General features: G+C 31.2%; 1 protein-coding gene across 1 annotated transcript; it reads left to right on the forward strand.

The window, feature by feature from the left end:
• Positions 1-667: 667 nt before the first annotated feature.
• Positions 668-10310, forward strand: LOC142223808 (uncharacterized). Its single transcript, XM_075293657.1, has 3 exons — positions 668-2452; positions 8865-9374; positions 9928-10310. The coding sequence occupies exons 1-3, from the start codon at positions 2080-2082 to the stop codon at positions 10071-10073; spliced, it is 1029 nt and encodes a 342-aa protein (XP_075149772.1). The 5' UTR covers positions 668-2079; the 3' UTR covers positions 10074-10310.
• Positions 10311-18038: the final 7728 nt, after the last annotated feature.

An 18038-nucleotide genomic window follows, 5' to 3' on the forward strand; every position in this document is an offset into this window, starting at 1 on the left:
CAATATTTTATTTCTATAGATATTTTGTCAAAATTTTATTTCTATAGAAAATTTTGTTAAAATTTTATTTATATGGAAAATTTTGTCAACATTTTATTTCCATAGAAAATTTTGTAAAAATTTTATTTCCATAGAAAGTTTTGTTAAAATTTTATTTCTATAGAAAGTTTTGTCAAAATTTAATTTCTATAGAAAATTTTGTCAAAATTTTATTTCTATAGAAATTTTGTCAAAATTTTATTTCTATAGAAAGTTTTTTCAAAATTTTATTTCTATAGATAATGTTGTCAAAATTTTAGTTCTTTAGAAAAATTTGTCCAAATTATATTTCTATCGAAAATTTGGTCAACATTTTGTTTCTATAGATAATTTTGTCATAATTTTATTTCTATTGAAAATTTTGTCAAAATTTTATTTCTATTGAAAATTTTGCCAAAATTTTATTTCTATAGAAAATTTGATCAAAATTTTGTTTATAGATAATTTTGTCATAATTTTATTTCTATTGAAAATGTTGTCAAAACTTTATTTCTATAGAAAATTGAAGTACCTCTTAGTTAGAGAGGATTGTTTTGCAAAATCTACCAAACCATCAAGAATACGAAACACTAAAAGATCTACCATTTTTGGTTTGAAAACTAAAACTGCGACCTCGACTTTGACTACAAAAATGTGTTCACAAACAGACGGACGGACATGGCTAGATCGACTCAGCGGCCGGCCCTGAGCAATATTTCCAATGACACCATATATCTATCTCGTCTCCTTCACAGTGCGACGCAGGGTATAAACAAATCTGCCTACCAGAAATATTCATGTTTGACCCCATAAAATATATTTCGATCGACTTAGGATCACCTTATGAGTCGATCTTGCCCTTGGTGTCCATCCGTCGGTCCATGTATTTATTTGTTGTTCGCATGATTCCTGTCGCAATTTTTACCCGATTTTGTTGGACTTTGGCATATTACGTTTTCAAATTTAACACAAACTAATTTTGTATAGAACTTTTTAATTGCGCAATTCGCTTTGGAGTTAGATGTATGTAGCTCTCATATATATGTATATGTGTCGTTCGATTTTGCCAAAGTTTTCCCGTCGTCATCTTTTTTGTAGTGCACAAAATCATTCAAATCTGTTCAGATTTAGATATACGTTCCATATACACGTAACGCCCGATCTTGCAAAAATTGGAGTAATACCACAAATTATTAACAATTCTTACTTAAATTTCAAATTTCACTCAAATTTTTAGGTTTACTAATTCAGTAGGGTGATTCAGGATATGATATAGTCGGTCATCTCCGACTTTCTACTTGTTTTTAAATTAATTTCAAAACGAATTAAGAAGTGGACACCCTCTGTCGCCTAAATTTTGTCCATATTTGGAAGCTTAACATAGCAAACGTCCACAGACGACTGTAAATTTTTTTGGGGTGTCTATTTTTCAGAGTGGCCAAGCTTGAGAGGGTTGACTGTATTTGACAGTCAAAAGGAAACTTTGTCGTAAATTCCATTTCGGGGAAAACAAAAACCCACATTTTATGCCTCTAGCATTCAAAGTTTTCGAAATGAACAGAACAGAAGTATTAAGTAGAAAAGCTGTTCTCACCATTTTGTAATTATTTGACATTGGTCAAAAGTATGGAGTCCAAAAACCAAGCCATAACAAGTCATTAGACATTGAACTTAAATTCGAATTCTTATAAGCTTTACAAACTTCAACAGAAAATCAAAAGATTCGAAAACGAGTAGATTCAAATATTGACAATGGAACATGTAGCAGATATAATGAAAAAAAAAATACCATGCATTCAACATTGACCCTGCCACAGATTCAATTTGAAAATAAAAAACTAGAATTTATTGGTCGCAATGTGCTGCAGCTGCAGAGTGCAAACAAGATTTGCACTTTAAAAATCATAAACGTTTAGATTAAGTCTTTCAAAATAGACTATTTACAACAGTTAAGAAAAGAACATTGAAAGAATCGGACACAATAAAGAGAAGAAAATAAAAATTTGTTAAAATATTGAAAGAAAAATATTAAATTGAATTAAATTTTTATAAAGCTCTACAATGCCATCCTGTCAATGGTTTTGTGTATTATTTGTTTTATATTTAAGTGGTTCTCTTGGTCAGGATAGTACTACAACGTTAGTATTACAATCTACCACCGATCCGGCTTCAACAACCAAAATTGTCGATGTAGTTTCTACGAATCCTTCATCACCCATTGCTGAATCTACATCAGCGTCAAGTCTGTCCAATGAAATGTCTTCAACATCTCTCAATAATAAACCAACTACGGATGAGGTGACAACTTCTTCATGGGAACTTATTTATCCTGATCCTAAATTAACAGCGATTGATGATAATCCTTCAAGTTCAATACCACCGGTTGCTTCACAAAATGGATTTTCACATGAAGGAACTTCCAAATATTTTAAAGGTAAATATCACAAGATTTTAATGAAACTACCCAACAAAAAATAATTATAAAATTGGAAGCACCCAAGTTATAGTGTCCATACTGTAGGCATTACTATTCTTCGCAAAGTTGGAAGTGCAAAATTCAGCGCTACTTATTCTAAACGTATATGTAAGTTCTTCGTTTATAGCGGGCGATGCACTTAATATCTGTGTTTATTGAACGCCCGACAAAAATTAGTTAAAATTTGTAAGTGCTGAAATTAGCGCAATTCACAGCACTAGGGTGCATTTTACTTCGCTTACCAAGTTGCAGATTTTTTTATCACGAATTCTTACGAACGAACGATATTAGTAAAAATTAATTAGTTGCGTTTAAGGGATAAATACATGTTTTGCGGAGGATTCAACTCATTTAAAATCACCAGTGAATTCCTTGCAGAGGAATGCGCTGGTTGACTTTGAAAATTCAGCATCAGTTTTTTGATAGGTAAATGGAATCAAGTAATTGTATTCACAGATTCGGTATCCTCCACCAGAAATTTTATACATGAAATTCTCCTGAAGACTTTGGCTCACAACGGAATTGCTAGTTTTGTGGTAAACAAAACATCAAGCCGTTCAAGTTTATTTTCTTACTTCAAAGATGTCTAATGGGAGCCACCGTGGTGCAATGGTTAGCATGCCCGCCTTGCATACACAAGGTCGTGGGTTCGATTCCTGCTTCGACCGAACACCAAAAAGTTTTTCAGCGGTGGATTGTCCCACCTCAGTAATGCTGGTGACATTTTTGAGGGTTTCAAAGCTTCTCTAAGTGGTTTCACTGCAATGTGGAACGCCGTTCGGACTCGGCTATAAAAAGGAGGTCCCTTGTCATTGAGCTTAACATGGAATCGGGCAGCACTCAGTGATAAGAGAAAAGTTCACCAATGTGGTATCACAATGGACTGAGCCTGATACATCGGGCTAACCTAACCTAAAATGTCTAATATGAGGCCTATGTAAGAACTTCAAACTATACACGGCCGAAAATTAGGCCAGACCAGAGTCTTATATACCCCCTACCATGGATTCCGTACAAAGCTCTACTAAAGACTGTCATCATCCACAATTTTCTATAGAAAAAAATTGAAAAAAAAAATCTATTGAAAAAAATGACAAAATCTTCTATAGAAATTTTTTTTTTAAATTTTCTAGAAAAATAAATTTTTGAAAAAATTGTCTAGAGAAATAAAATTTTGACAAAATTTTCTATAGAGGTAAATTTTGACAAACTTTTCTATAGAAATAAAGTAGATTTTTTACTGTTACACCCAGAGAAGGCATATGATAACCTCAAACATGTTTTAAGAGCAAAATGTTATTTTTGGGTGGTGACCATGTAACATGGTTTTCGCAACCATGTTATTTTCTCGGAAAGCATGTCTCTGATTTCGGCAAGCAGGTTACATTTGACGAGAAAATAACATTTTAGTGACAAACATGTTACATGGTTACCATACAAAAATAACATTTTGCTCTTGAAACATGTTTGAGGTGATCATATTCTTTCTCTGCGTGTAGGTAAATTGGTGGAATTCTTGATATTTTGGTATATTTTGCAAAATATTCTCTTAAACTACATCTTAGTTCAATTGTTTTATAGAAAAATACAATTTTGATAAAATTTTCTATAACAAAAAAAATTAAACAAATTTCTGTAGAAAAAGGGATACAATTTTCTATAGAAAAAAATTGTCAAAAATTTCTATCGAAATAATTTATTTCTATAGAGAAAAGATTTTGGCAAAATTTTCTAGAAAAATAAAATTTTGAAAACATTTTCTAGAGAAATAAAATTTTGATAAAATTTTCTATAGAAATAAATTTTGACAAATTTTCTATAGAAATAAAATTGATTTTTTACAATTTGGAAGATTGGTAGAATTCTTGATATTTTGGTATATTTTGCAAAATATTCCTATTCATGCTAGCATGCCCGCCTTGCATACACAAGGTCGAGGGTTCGATTCCTGCTTCGACCGAACACCAAAAAGTTTTTCAGCGGTGGATTATCCCACCTCAGTAATGCTGGTGACATTTCTAAGGGTTTCAAAGCTTCTCTAAGTGGTTTCACTGCAATGCAGCACTCAGTGATAAGAGAGAAGTTCACCAATGTGGCATCACAATGGACTGAATAGTCTAAGTGAGCCTGATACACCGGGCTGCCACCTAACCTAACCTAAGCTTAACATGGAATCGGGCAGCACTCAGTAAAAAGAGATAAGTTCACCCATGTGGTATCGCCATGGACTGAATAGTCTAAGTGAGCCTGATACATCGGGCTGCCACCAAACCTAACCTAAGATGTACTTCCATTTTTTTATAGAAAAAGAAAATATTGACAAAAGTTTCTATAGAAAACAAAATTTTTGAAAAAAATTTCTATAGAAAAAAATTTTGACAAAATTCTCTATAGAAAAAAAAAATATAAGAATTTTCTATAGAAACGAATTTTAAAATTTTTTTAGAAATAATTTTTTTCTATAGAAACAAGATTTTGGCAAAATTCTCTAGAAAAATAAAATTTTGAAAAAATTTCCTAGAGAAATAAAATTTTGACAAAATTTTCTAGTGAAATACATTTTTGACAAAATTTTCTATAGAAATAAGATTTTGACAAAATTTTCTAGAGAAACACAATTTTCACAAAATTTTCTATTGAAATAAAATAGATTTTTAACTGTTTGGTTGATTGGTAGAATTCTTGATATTTTGGTATTTTTGCAAAACATTCCTCTCCAACTAAGATGTACTTCGATTTTTTATAGAAAATACAGTTTTGACAAAATTTTTTATAGAAAAAACAAAATATTCTATAGAAAAAAATTGACAAAATTTTCTATGGAAAAACATTTTCGACATTTTCTATAGAAATAAATTCTTTCTATAGAAACAAGATTTTGTCAAAATTTTCTATAGAAATAAAATATTTCTATAGAAAACTTTATTTCCCAAAAAAAATATGTCAAAATTTCGACAAAATTTTCTATAGATAAAAAATTTCCCAAAATAGATTTTTTACTGTTTGGTAGATTGGTAGAATTATTGATATTTTTGCAAAATATTCCTCTCCAACTAAAATGTGCTTCAATTTTTATAGAAAATACAGTTTTGACAAAATTTTCTATAGAAATAAAAATATTAAAAAAATTTCTATAGAAAAAAATTGACAAAATTTTCTATGGAAAAAATTTTTCAACATTTTCTATAGAAATAAATTCTTTCTATAGAAACAAGATGTTAGCAAAATTTTCTAGAAAAATAAAATTTTGAAGTAAAGTTTTGACAAAATTTTATTTAAAAAAAAATATGTCAAAATTTGACAAAATTTCGACAAAATTTTCTATAGATATAAAATTTCCACAAAATTTGCTATGGAAATAAAATTTAGACAAATTTTCAATAAAAATAAAATTTAGACATAATCTGCTATAGATATAAAATGTTGACAAAATTTTCTATAGAAATAATATGGTGACAAAATCTTCTATAAAAATAAAATTTTGACAAAATTTCCTATAGAAATAAAATTTCGACAAAATTTTCTATAGATATAAAATTTTCTACAAAATTTTCTATAGATATAAAATTTTCTACAAAATTTTCTACAAAATTTTCTTTAGAAATCAACTTTTGACAATATTTTGTATAGAAATAAAATTTTGACAACATTTTCTATAGAAACAAAATTGTGAAAAATTTTTTTATAGAAATAAAATTTAGACAAAATTTTCTATAGAAATAAAATGTTGACAAAATTTTCTATAGAAATGAAATGTTTACAAAATCTTCTATAGAAATGGAATTTTGACAAAATTTTCTATAGAAATAAAATGTTGACAAAATCTTCTATAGAAATAAAATGTTGACAAAATTTTCTATAGAACTAAAGTTTTGACAAAATTTTCCAGAAAAATATATTGTTCGCAAAATTTTCTAGATAAATATTTTTTTGGCAAAATTTTCTATAATGTAAAAACAAAACAAAATTTTCTATAGAAACAAAATGTTGACAAAATCTTCTATAGAAATAAAATGTTGACAAAATTTTCTATAGAAGTAAAGTTTTGACAAAATTTTCAGTAGAAATAAAATTTTTGGAAAATTTTTTTTTAAAAAAATTTTGACAAAATATTTTATAGAAATAAAATTTTGACAAAATTTTCTATAGATGTAAAATTTTGACAAAATTTTCTATAGAACTACAGTTTTGACAAATTTTTCTAGAAAAATATATTGTTAGCAAAATTTTCTAGATGAATAATTTTTTGGCAAAATTTTCTATAGATGTAAATTTTGACAAAACTTTCTATAGAAATGAGATTTTGACAAAATTTTCTATAGAAATAAAATGTCGACAAAATTTTCTATAGATATAAAATTTTCTATAGAAATCAAATTTACAAAAATACACAAAATTTATAGAAATAAAATTTTAGCAACATTTGCTATAGAAATACAAATTTGACAAAAGTTTCTATAGGAATATAATTTAGACAACATTTTCAATAAAAATAAAATTTAGACAAAATTTTCTATAGAAATAAAATGTTGACAAAATTTTCTATGGATATAAAATTTCGACAAAATTTTCTATAGATATAAAATTTTCTACAAAATTTTCTATAGAAATCAAATTTTGACAATAAATCTCATTTCTATAGAAATGAAATTTTGACAAAATTTTCTATAGAAATAAAATGTTGACAAAATTTTCTATAGAAGTAAAGTTTTGACAAAATTTTCTATAGAAATAAAATTTTCTATAGAAATAAAATTTTGACAAAATTTTCTAAAGAATTAAAGTTTTGACAAACTTTTCTATTGAAATAAAATTTTGACAAAATCTTCTATAGAAATAATATTTTCACAAAATTTTCTATAGAAATAATATTGTGACAAAATTTTCTAGAAAAATATATTGTTTTCTAAATAAATAATTTTTTGGCAAAATTTTTTATAGAGGTAAATTTTCACAAAACTTTCTATAGAAATAAGATTTTGATAAAAGTTTTTAGAGAAATAAAATTTTGACAAAATTAGAGAAGTAAACATTCTGGCCAAATTTTGATTAAAAATTTAAAAAAAAAAATGTAAATTGTGGTAGATTTTTGGTAAAATGTTGGTAAAATTTTCTTCAAATTTTGGTAGATTATTTTTGGCACGAGTGGCAGCCGTGGTCGTGAGGCCATAGATTTCATGTTCTTTATATACGAATGACATTTTTGCTTATATGCTAAGACACATTTCTTTGATATAAGAAATCAAATCTGGTGGTTAACTTTATATAAAGTAGTCCGATTTGCTCTATTGGCAATACCATCGAAAAAAAAAGTTTGGAAAACTTGTACCGAAAACGTTTTTCTTTAGTTAGTGTTTTTTGAATTCTTTCGAAAATGTTAAACTTTTATAACCAAAAAAAAAATCGTTTGTTACAAAATTTTTATTTTGTCAATAAAAAAAATATTTTTAAACCAACAACACAGTCCATTTCGTTTTTATCAAGCGTTGTCTTTTCTGACTTTAAGTCTTTAATAAGACACTTTTTACAGTTCATAAGAAAAATTTAAAACGAAAAATATAAATTAGTGAAAATGCGTGTTAAACGCCCATTTTATTATAAAAAGCAAACATCGCACCTTAAGAAGTGAAAACAAAGATTAAGAAGTGATGCAAATTCAGTGCAATGTCTGTTGCCAATTTTGCATCACTTTCGGATCTAAAAAGAACTTTTTCACTACTTTCTTGGCGACACTTTTTTTGCTGGGTACTAATCCGATTATGCTACTGACACAATTGTACACCATTTCCCGATCCAATAAGAACATTTTCATTGCCTTTTTGGCTATGTTTTGTTGCTTGGTAGTTAATCTACGTCTATTAGTTTTTATTTAAATATATAAAAGTGACTAATAATAAATGTCATTAGACATAATTTTGTCTGTACAATAACTTTTAATCTATAAGACTGTTTGCCAAATTAATTGTTAATATCTAAATAACAAATTTTTGAATGTTTGATGGCTATATCAAATGGCAATTAAAATTATTTTCGGTCAATTGTTAACGATTATTTAACTTCTAGAATTGAGATATCAGATTCCCTCATAATTTTAGTTAAATATTACGGCAAGTGCGGTACGTGACGACCTTCAAATGAATGACAAAATATTTTCAAAGACGTTCTGCTGTGGTTAATAGACAATAGAATTCCCACAAGATGAGCTCGAAAATCCACAAAGAAATAGATTCTTTTAATTGTTTTTAACTATCATTACTAGATATAGTACCAATTAAAGAGATTTCTATCTAAATTACCTTAGAAAACAAGACAACCCTAAACATTTAAAATCACTTAGTTTTATTATTTTTTCTATTTTTTTCCATTTCAGTTGATGACGTTGATAATTGCGAAAAATATTTTGGTGAATGTTTACGTCAAGTTTTTAGCAATGTTATGCCTAAACTTAGAAATGATTCTCCAAATGGTATAGATCCCTTCTTCATAAATCGTACATCTTTCCTCTATAATGGAGGTCCTTTGAATGGTCGCATATCCGTGGGCTACACGAATGTTTATGGTCTTAGCTCTATGAAATTTCGCAAAGTAATTTTTAAACGTTTTTTGGGAAATAATTTCAAAATTCGACTTTCTACTATAATACCAAAAGTTTTGGCTAAAGGATCTTATAAAGCTGATTTGAAAGTGAATTCTGTTGTGGTTAGACCAAATGGTGAGATGAATATCACTTTATATGGCATGGCTGTGGAACAATTGGCCGATGGAGAGATTTACAGAGAGGATGAACATCAGTTTTTGAAATTGACTTCGATTAATGTAACGACAGCCTTAAGGGATGCGAAAATAAATGCTACAGGTTTAGTTGCCGATACAAGATTGAGTAAGTAAATTGTAAAGAATATGATTTCTAGAACTTTTTTTTTACCATCGAGTTATATAAAATGTAGGTTAGGTTAGGTTAGGTTATGTGGCAGCCCGATGTATCAGGCTCACTTAGACTATTCAGCCCATTGTGATACCACAGTGGTGAACTTCTCTCTTATCACTGAGTGCTGCCCGATTCCATGTTAAGCTCAATGACAAGGGACCTCCTTTTTATAGCCGAGTCCGAACGGCGTTCCACATTCCAGTGAAACCACTTAGAGAAGCTTTGAAACCCTCAGAAATGTCACCTGCATTACTGAGGTGGGATAATCCACCGCTGAAAAACTTTTTGGTGTTCGGTCGTAGCAGGAATCGAACCCACGACCTTGTGTATGCAAGGCGGGCATGCTAACCATTGCACCACGGTGGCTCCCGCGGTGTAAGTGACGGAGTTTGACGATTTTGAGTTTAATATATTATTTATATTTTATGTTAATTATTTACAAAAATATATTTATCCTTTAATGCCACAAATTAATTTTAAATTTTAATGCTTTACTTTCTTACAGATGATATCATCCTTAATGTGGCCAATAACTATTGGCGTGATATATACAATATAATTTTACCCGATACAAAGGACAATTGGTCTCCCATTATAATGAATGCTCTCAATAGGGTTTTGTCTATGGTACCATTGGATTTTTTAAAGTGATGGCCAACAACATTGGTTTTGAAAATATTTTCTCGATTGTAAATATGAGCGAACATACATAAAAACATATACACATGTTAAGCATATAATTTGTGTTCTTTTAATTCATTACTCACATTTTTGTAAATATAATTATCTCATTAATATTGTTAAAAAAAAAAAAACTTTGTATATAATTTTGACTTTTACGGATATCTATTAAAATAAACTAAATAAAAATAATGTCAATATAGTTTACATACCCTGTTTTTAATGGAGGAAGGAATAAAACAGGTCAGCGTTACCGTAGGGAATTTTCAAAAAGTGGCACAATTATTTCTTAAAAGTGGCACATTCTTTTTTTAACCTATACAAAAACAACTTAAAAACAAGTAAGTAAAGTCTAAAGTCGGGCGGGGCCGACTATATTATACCCTTCACCCCTATGCGGGGTGAAGGGTATAATACCATGATGGTAACATATGTTACCATCTCAACTACTTCACATTTGCTGGAAGCTATATAACACTAGCGTAACCCGGCCCGCTTCGCAGCGCCTTCCGAAGCGTATTTGGAGGAACATTTTGCATTAACTTAGTTAACTATATCCTTCGTGCTGAAAACAAATTCGAAAAGATTTCAATTCTTTTAAACAAATCGGACTTCTTGATTTTTCGTTTATAGGTACAAATACGGCGGGAGAGGGTGTACCCTTTCCTCCAAATTTTTTTAATAATGTTCTGTATTCAAGTAGTTGGACAATCTTCTATATTTCTTGTGAATTTTAAGTGGGGTTTGTCAAGGAAAGGTATCCTTCTCCTCAACATATCTGAAAATTAAGCACTATATTATAATAACATACAAAAAATTACTGTTTCCCATCCAATAAATCGGAAAAAGCAAAAGTAGTAAAAAATTTTACCACATTAACATTTGCTAAAATGTTGGAAAATGATGCACCCTCTACGTTGGCTGCCAATTTCATGTAAATTTAAGTTCTTTACTAAAAAGAAGTCTGGCAGAAGCCTGTACAAAAATCATAAAATTATGTACCGAGTTCCCATTTACGGACAACCCTCTACATTCAATTTAAGAAAAAAAAAAAGGACAAAAGGGAACCCTCTCCCCACCTTCGCTCCACTCCGACCTGATATCGGACTATCACGTACCCTATATTAATTTCGCAACTACTCAATGGTTCCTATAAATTCTATCGAAGTAAATCGATAAAGTTTATTTCAATTTTCCCCTTCCCCAACCAGATATCGAAAAATCATATAGTAATTTAAAAAATATGTATAAATTTAATCACCTCCTGCCACGTCCCTGTAAATTTCAAGTAGATCGGAGATGTTTAAATTTTGCTCTATTGTTTTAAAGGGACGTCACTTTCCCCGATACAGTATCGACACCCCTAACCTTCCCTGAAAATTCTTGAAACTTTCCTTCAAGTGTGGGGCAAGGAAGGTTGCCTCTTCGTTCATAACCTTCCCCCACTGCCTTTGTAAATTTCAAGAAAACTTAAATTTTTTTTTGTAGTTTTAGAGGAGGACCTCCTCCCCGACCAAATATCGAAAAGTGATTTAGCGTATCTTTTGTAAACGTCCCAGAAAATGTCAAGCAAATTATAAGCCTAAAGGGGCGGCCTCTCTTCCGTCCAAATATCACAAAATCAGGTATCAACTATTACGGTTGACGGAGGTTACGATCTCTCCCCAGTCCTCTGTACATTTCAAGTAACTCGGTAAAGTTTAATTGTTTCTCTGTATGTACTTAAGAGAAGCGGATGTCTCCCTATGTCCTTTTATTTTTATTAAAAAATCAGGAACCTGATATAAATTTCGTAACCCATTTTTTCTGTAAAATTTCAGTCGGCGGAGTTTAGTTTTGTTTGAACTTTCAAAAAAAAAAAAATTGGGCAAAGGGGTGGTCCCCCTCTCCGACCAAATATCGAAAAATAATGTAGCGGATTTTTGTCTACATGCCAACCCCAACATTCAATGAAAATTTCAAGCAAATCGCATAATTTTGTTCCAAGTTTCGAAAAGTAGGGCAAGAGGGAGGTCCCCCTCCCCATCCACATATGAAATCATCGGGTACCCCATATTAATTCCATAACCTCACCACATGTTCTCTGTAAATCTCAGATAATTTAGAGAATTTTAGTTTTTTCACTGTACTTTAAAAAAAGTCGAACAAAGGAGAGGCCCCCCTCCGCCAACAAATATCGAAATAAAAAGTAGCGGATCTTTGTCTAGATGCCAACCCCAATCTTCAATGAAAATTTCAACCAAATCGGTCAACTTTGGTCCAATTTTCAAAAAGTCCGACAAAGGGGAGGTCCCCCTCCGCGACCAGGTGTCAAAAAATGAGGTACCCTATTTTCACCACATGAACGCCCCCTACGATCTCTGAAAGTTTCAAGTAAATCGGTTCAGCCGTTTCGGAGCCAACTCGGTACATACAAACAAACAAACAAACAAACAAATAAACAAACATAGATTGAATTTTATATATATAGATAAAGGAGATAATTTTCTTACTTCTACAAAATCTCTAGAATTAAAATTTAAATTGGCTAACGCTATCCAGTTAATTGGAGGAAACTTCCATTGAAAATGGGTCTAAAATGTGTAACAGTCTACCATATTTCCCCAACTCTGGTGTACGTATATATGGGAGCTACATATAATCTGAACCGATTTTGACTAAATTTGACATGTATAGTTAGAATAATAATAAAAAAAAAATAAAGGATTTCCGACCAATCAGCTTATCCTCATTCCTACTTAAGACTCTGGAGAGGATGATAGATATTTATCTTAGAACTAGCATCGATTCAAGTTTGTTCTCGAAACGACAGCATGCATACTCGAAGGGCAGGTCTACTGAGACCGCACTACATGAACTAGTCAGCTTTATTGAAAGCTCACTATCTGTCAAAGAATACAACAATCGTGGCGTTTCTAGACATCGAAGGGGCGTTCAATAATGTCCATCCGAGCTCGATATTAAATGGACTGACAACTCTGAATGTTGATCCATGTATTCTCAGGCTGTTAGACGAACTGCTAATGAAGAGACGTATTTCAGCCACACTAGGACAAGCAAACATACAAAAGTATGTGAACAGAGGCACTCCCCAAGGAGGAGTTCTATCACCTCTTCTTTGGAATGTTGCTATAAATAGCCTTCTGGTTACTCTAGAAAAAGAAAGGATAAAAGTGGTGGCATACGCAGATGATGTAGCTCTGGCAGTCAGGGGAAAATTCCCATCCACAATCAGAGATATTATTCAGAGGGCCCTCCGGATGACTGAAAAATGGGCGAAAGACAATGGTCTTGGGGTAAATCCCGCAAAGACAGAATTAGTCATGTACTGCAAAGATCGCAAAACTCCCACGGTTAGGCCTATTTCCTTAGGGGGTATTGAAATTCCCTTTGGTGATTGTGCAAAATACCTTGGCGTTATTTTGGACAGGAAGCTGAACTTTAAGCTTAATATTGAAGAAAGGGCGAGGAAGGCAACTGTAGCTTTGTACTCGTGCAAAAAGGCAATAGGAAAAAAGTGGGGACTAAAACCAAAAATTGTGCATTGGCTATACACGGCAGTGGTTAGACCTATAATGCTATATGGTGTTGTAGTCTGGTGGCCGGCACTTCAGAAACCGACTGGTTTAGATAAAGTTCAGCGTATGGCGTGTTTGTGTATTTCAGGCGCATTCAGCAAGACAGGAACAAATTCCCTTAATGTCATGCTGCATCTATTGCCTTTAGACATTTTGGCCAAACAGTCAGCTGCAACAACGGCTGTGCGGTTGCGCGAACTATCGCTGTGGTCGGAAAAAGGTTACGGTCACAGTTCTGTCCTCAAAACAATGTCAGATGTGCCTAACGTAGTGGATTACACTTTGGCGAGTCCACTTTTCGACAAAAAGTTTGAGACTCTAATCCCCAACAGTGAGGCGTGGTGCACACAGACCCCGGGGAATAAAGAATATATAGATTTCTACACTGATGGCTCCAAATTGGATGGACAAGTGGGTTTCGGAGTATATTCTAATGATTTGGAACTTCGAATAGCGAAAAGATTACCTAATCACTGTAGTGTTTTTCAGGCTGAAATATTAGCAATAAGAGAGGTGGCGAATTGGCTGAGAAGTAATGTTCCAAAAAATGTGGGCATTAATATATACTCAGACAGTCAACCTGCAATAAAATCCTTGGACTCTGTGTTCCTCAACTCGAAAACGGCCATCGATTGCCGCATATCTCTCAATGAGATGGCTGAGCAGTACAATATTCACCTAATATGGGTGCCTGGCCATAGGAACATACCGGGGAACTGCGAAGCCGATGAGTTGGCAAGGCTAGGGACTACCTTACATATTCCAGGGGAACTAGAATTTGTTGGTATGCCCCTAGCTACCTGCAAGCTCATGCTGCGTGAGAAGGCTGTTATGATGGCAAATGTTCGATGGGAGAATTGCAAGGGTTGTAACGACACCAAGCAAATATGGCCCCATTTCAACTTAAACCGCACACTAGATATGCTAATGTTCTCGAGACGTCAGATATCACTCCTGATATCTGCTATAACGGGTCGCTGCCTGATAGGAGATTTTGCAAAAACTATTGGCGCGAAGTATAATGACTATTGTATGAGCTGTCATGATGCGGAGGAAAAAGAATCAATTAAACACCTCTTGTGTGAGTGTCCTGCATTTTGTGTAAAGCGCAAGCAACTTTTAGGAGCATATAGCTTCAGATTACTGGCGGATCTGGAAAACGTTAACTTAAGCAGTCTGCTAATGTTTTTGGAACAATCTGGTTGGTTCAACAAAGAAAAATAATCAAGAAGGTTCAGCGGTTAAAACTAGAAGTGCCCATATGTAATAGGTACTTTTAGTTAATGTGGTATCACAATGGACTGAATAGTCTAAGTGAGCCTGAATCTTAATCGGGCTGCCACTTTAACCTAACCTAACCTAACCTAGAATAATAATTCTGCAATCTCTGCAAAATTTCACGAAAATGGGAGTATATCTTTGGCCTCCGTGGTCATATTAGTGCAAATCGGACGGAAGATATATGGGGGAGCCATATCTAAATCTGAACCGATTTCAACCAAATTTGGCACAATTACCGATACTACTAAACGTACTCCTTGTGCAAAATTTGAAGCAAATCACGGCAAAACCCTGGATTTTGAGGCCATATAAGTTCAAATCGGACAAAAGATATATATGGGAGCTATATCTAAATCTGAATCGATGTTGACCATATTTGGCACATACAAAAGTACCGCTTGTGCAAAATTTGGAGTAAGTCAGGGCAAAACTCTGGCTTTTGAGACCATATAAGTCCAAATCGGGCGAAAGATATATATGTGAGCTATATCTAAATCTGAACCGATTTTAACAAAATTTGACACACTTAACGATACTATTAAACGTACCCCTTGTGCAAAATTTGAAGCAAATCATGGCAAAACTCTGGCTTTTGTGGCCATATAAGTTCAAATCGGACGAAAGATATATATGGGAGCTATATCTAAATTTGAACCGATTTCAATCAAATTTACCAAGCATTGGAAGAATGTCAATTTTACCCTCTGTGCAAAATTTCACGAAGATCGGTAGTAAACTTTGGCCTCTGTGGTCATATGAGTCTAAATCGGACGAAAGATATATATGGGAGCTATATCTAAATCTGAACCGATTTGGCTGATATTTTGCAAGATTTTCGAGATTCATAAAATATTTGGATGTACGGTATTTCAAGAAAATCGGTTGATAAACACTCTAACTATGACCAAATCGGGGATAAATATATATGGCAGCTATATCTAAAACTGAACCGATTTTTTCCAAAACCAACAGCGATAGTCTCTGTCCCAAGAAACGGCCCTATGCCAAATTTGAGGACGATCGGACTTAAATTGCGCGCTGCACTTTGTGCACAAAATTACATATACAGACAGACAGACGGACATCTCTAAATCGACTCAGAATTTAATTCTAAGCCGATCGGTATACTAAAAGATGGGACTATGGCCACTATTTCTTGGCGTCACATACAAATGCACAAACTTATTATACCCTGTACCACAGTAGTGGTGAATGGTATAATAAATACTGCTATGAGACAAGTTAAAATATATATTGCGAATTCATACAAACTGGAGAAAACCTATTTAAATTATTTTTAAGCGTTTATAAAATAATCAGCCCTTTTAATTATATCTTCAAATTTAGTGACGATATCAAAGCAATTTGTATCATCATTGGTTTTTAAGTAAAGCGGATCTAAGAATCATATTTTCTTCATTTGTTTGTCGTTTATGTCAATTCATGATAAAATTTGTCCACAATAAAACTTTTAGAATATTGGCTTAAACTGTAATAATAGCAGTTTCAGGGATGTTTTCTGAAATAATTTGTGATTTTGTTTTGTGACCTATCTATATTTTCTTAATTTTTTAACATAAAAAGAATTTTTATAGTCGATATCTGATAAATCACTTTTTTCCGAAATTTTTTACAAAATTTTGTACAACATTTTTTTACAAAATTTGTTACTTTTGATAATATTAACTAAATATTTAAGATAAATCTCGTTGGTATTTGAAAGTGCATTTTGGATCTTATACTTTCTCTAATTTCTTAGGACATTGTTCTTCCAACTTTTCTCTAATGAGGTAATTAAAGTATTACATATCTGCTAAAAAATGTCCACTGTTGTCGCAATACAAACCTTAAACATTTTCATATTTATCCTGATATTTAATGTCACAATAAATTTGGCATATAAAAATTATGGTTTACCAAATAAATTTAATCATAACTGTTCACGTAATAATAAGAATTAATGGACGAAAGCTGTTGGTGCACAATATTCAATTTTCTTAATATGGTGATAACTACCCGTAAAATTTAAACTTTTGAAAAAGTGGCACATATTTTTGGAAAAGTGGCACAACATCGTAAAAAGTATCACATTTATTTGCACAAAAAGAAAGTGGCACCGCCCAAAAAAATGGCACATTTGCCACTAAATTGGTGTAACGGTAACGCTGAAAAGGGTACACGAAAACTAATGATTTTGGTATTGATTCCGAGCTAAAGAAGCGGAGTTGGTAGAATTCTACCAAAACTGTAAGACTTATTATAATAACAAAATTTTCTATAATAAAAGATTAAGTTAGGTAGACAAAATTTTCTATAGAAATAAAATTTTTACAAAATTTTCTATAAAAATACAATTTTTACAAAATTTGCTGTAGAAATAAAATTTTGACAAAATTTTCTATAGAAATAAAATTTTGACAATACTTTCTATAGAAATAAAATTTTGACAACATTTCCTATTGAAATAAAATTTTGACAAAATTTCCTATTGAAATAAAATTTTGACAAAATTTGCTATAGAAATAAAATGTTATTTGCTATAGAAATAATATTTTGACAACATTTTCTCTAGAAATAAAATTTTGACAAAAGTTTTCTATAGAAATAACATTTTGACAAAATTTGCTATAGAAATAAAATTTTGATAAAATTTCCATAGAAAAAAATTGGCTAAATTTTCTATACAAATAAAGTTTTGATAAAATTTTTATAGAAATGAAATTGTGAAAAAATTTTCTATAGAAATAAAATGTTGAAAAAATTCTCTATAGAAATAAAATTTTGACAAAATTTTCTATAGAAATAAAATTTTGACAAAATTTTCTATAGAAGTAAAATTTTGACAAAATTTTCTTTAGAAATGAAATTTTGACAAAATTTTCTATCAAAATAAAATTTTGATAAAATTTTTATAGAAATGAAATTCTGACAAAGTTTTCTCTACAAATAAAATTTTTAATTTGTGAATAGAAATAAAATTTTGGCAAAATTTTTTATATTAATAAAATTTTGACAAAATTTTCTATAGAAATAAAATGTTGACAAAATTCTCTATAGAACTAAAATTTTGACAAAA

This window comes from Haematobia irritans, chromosome 2 (assembly GCF_050003625.1).
Source record: "Haematobia irritans isolate KBUSLIRL chromosome 2, ASM5000362v1, whole genome shotgun sequence".
Classification (NCBI taxonomy): Eukaryota; Metazoa; Arthropoda; class Insecta; order Diptera; family Muscidae; genus Haematobia; species Haematobia irritans.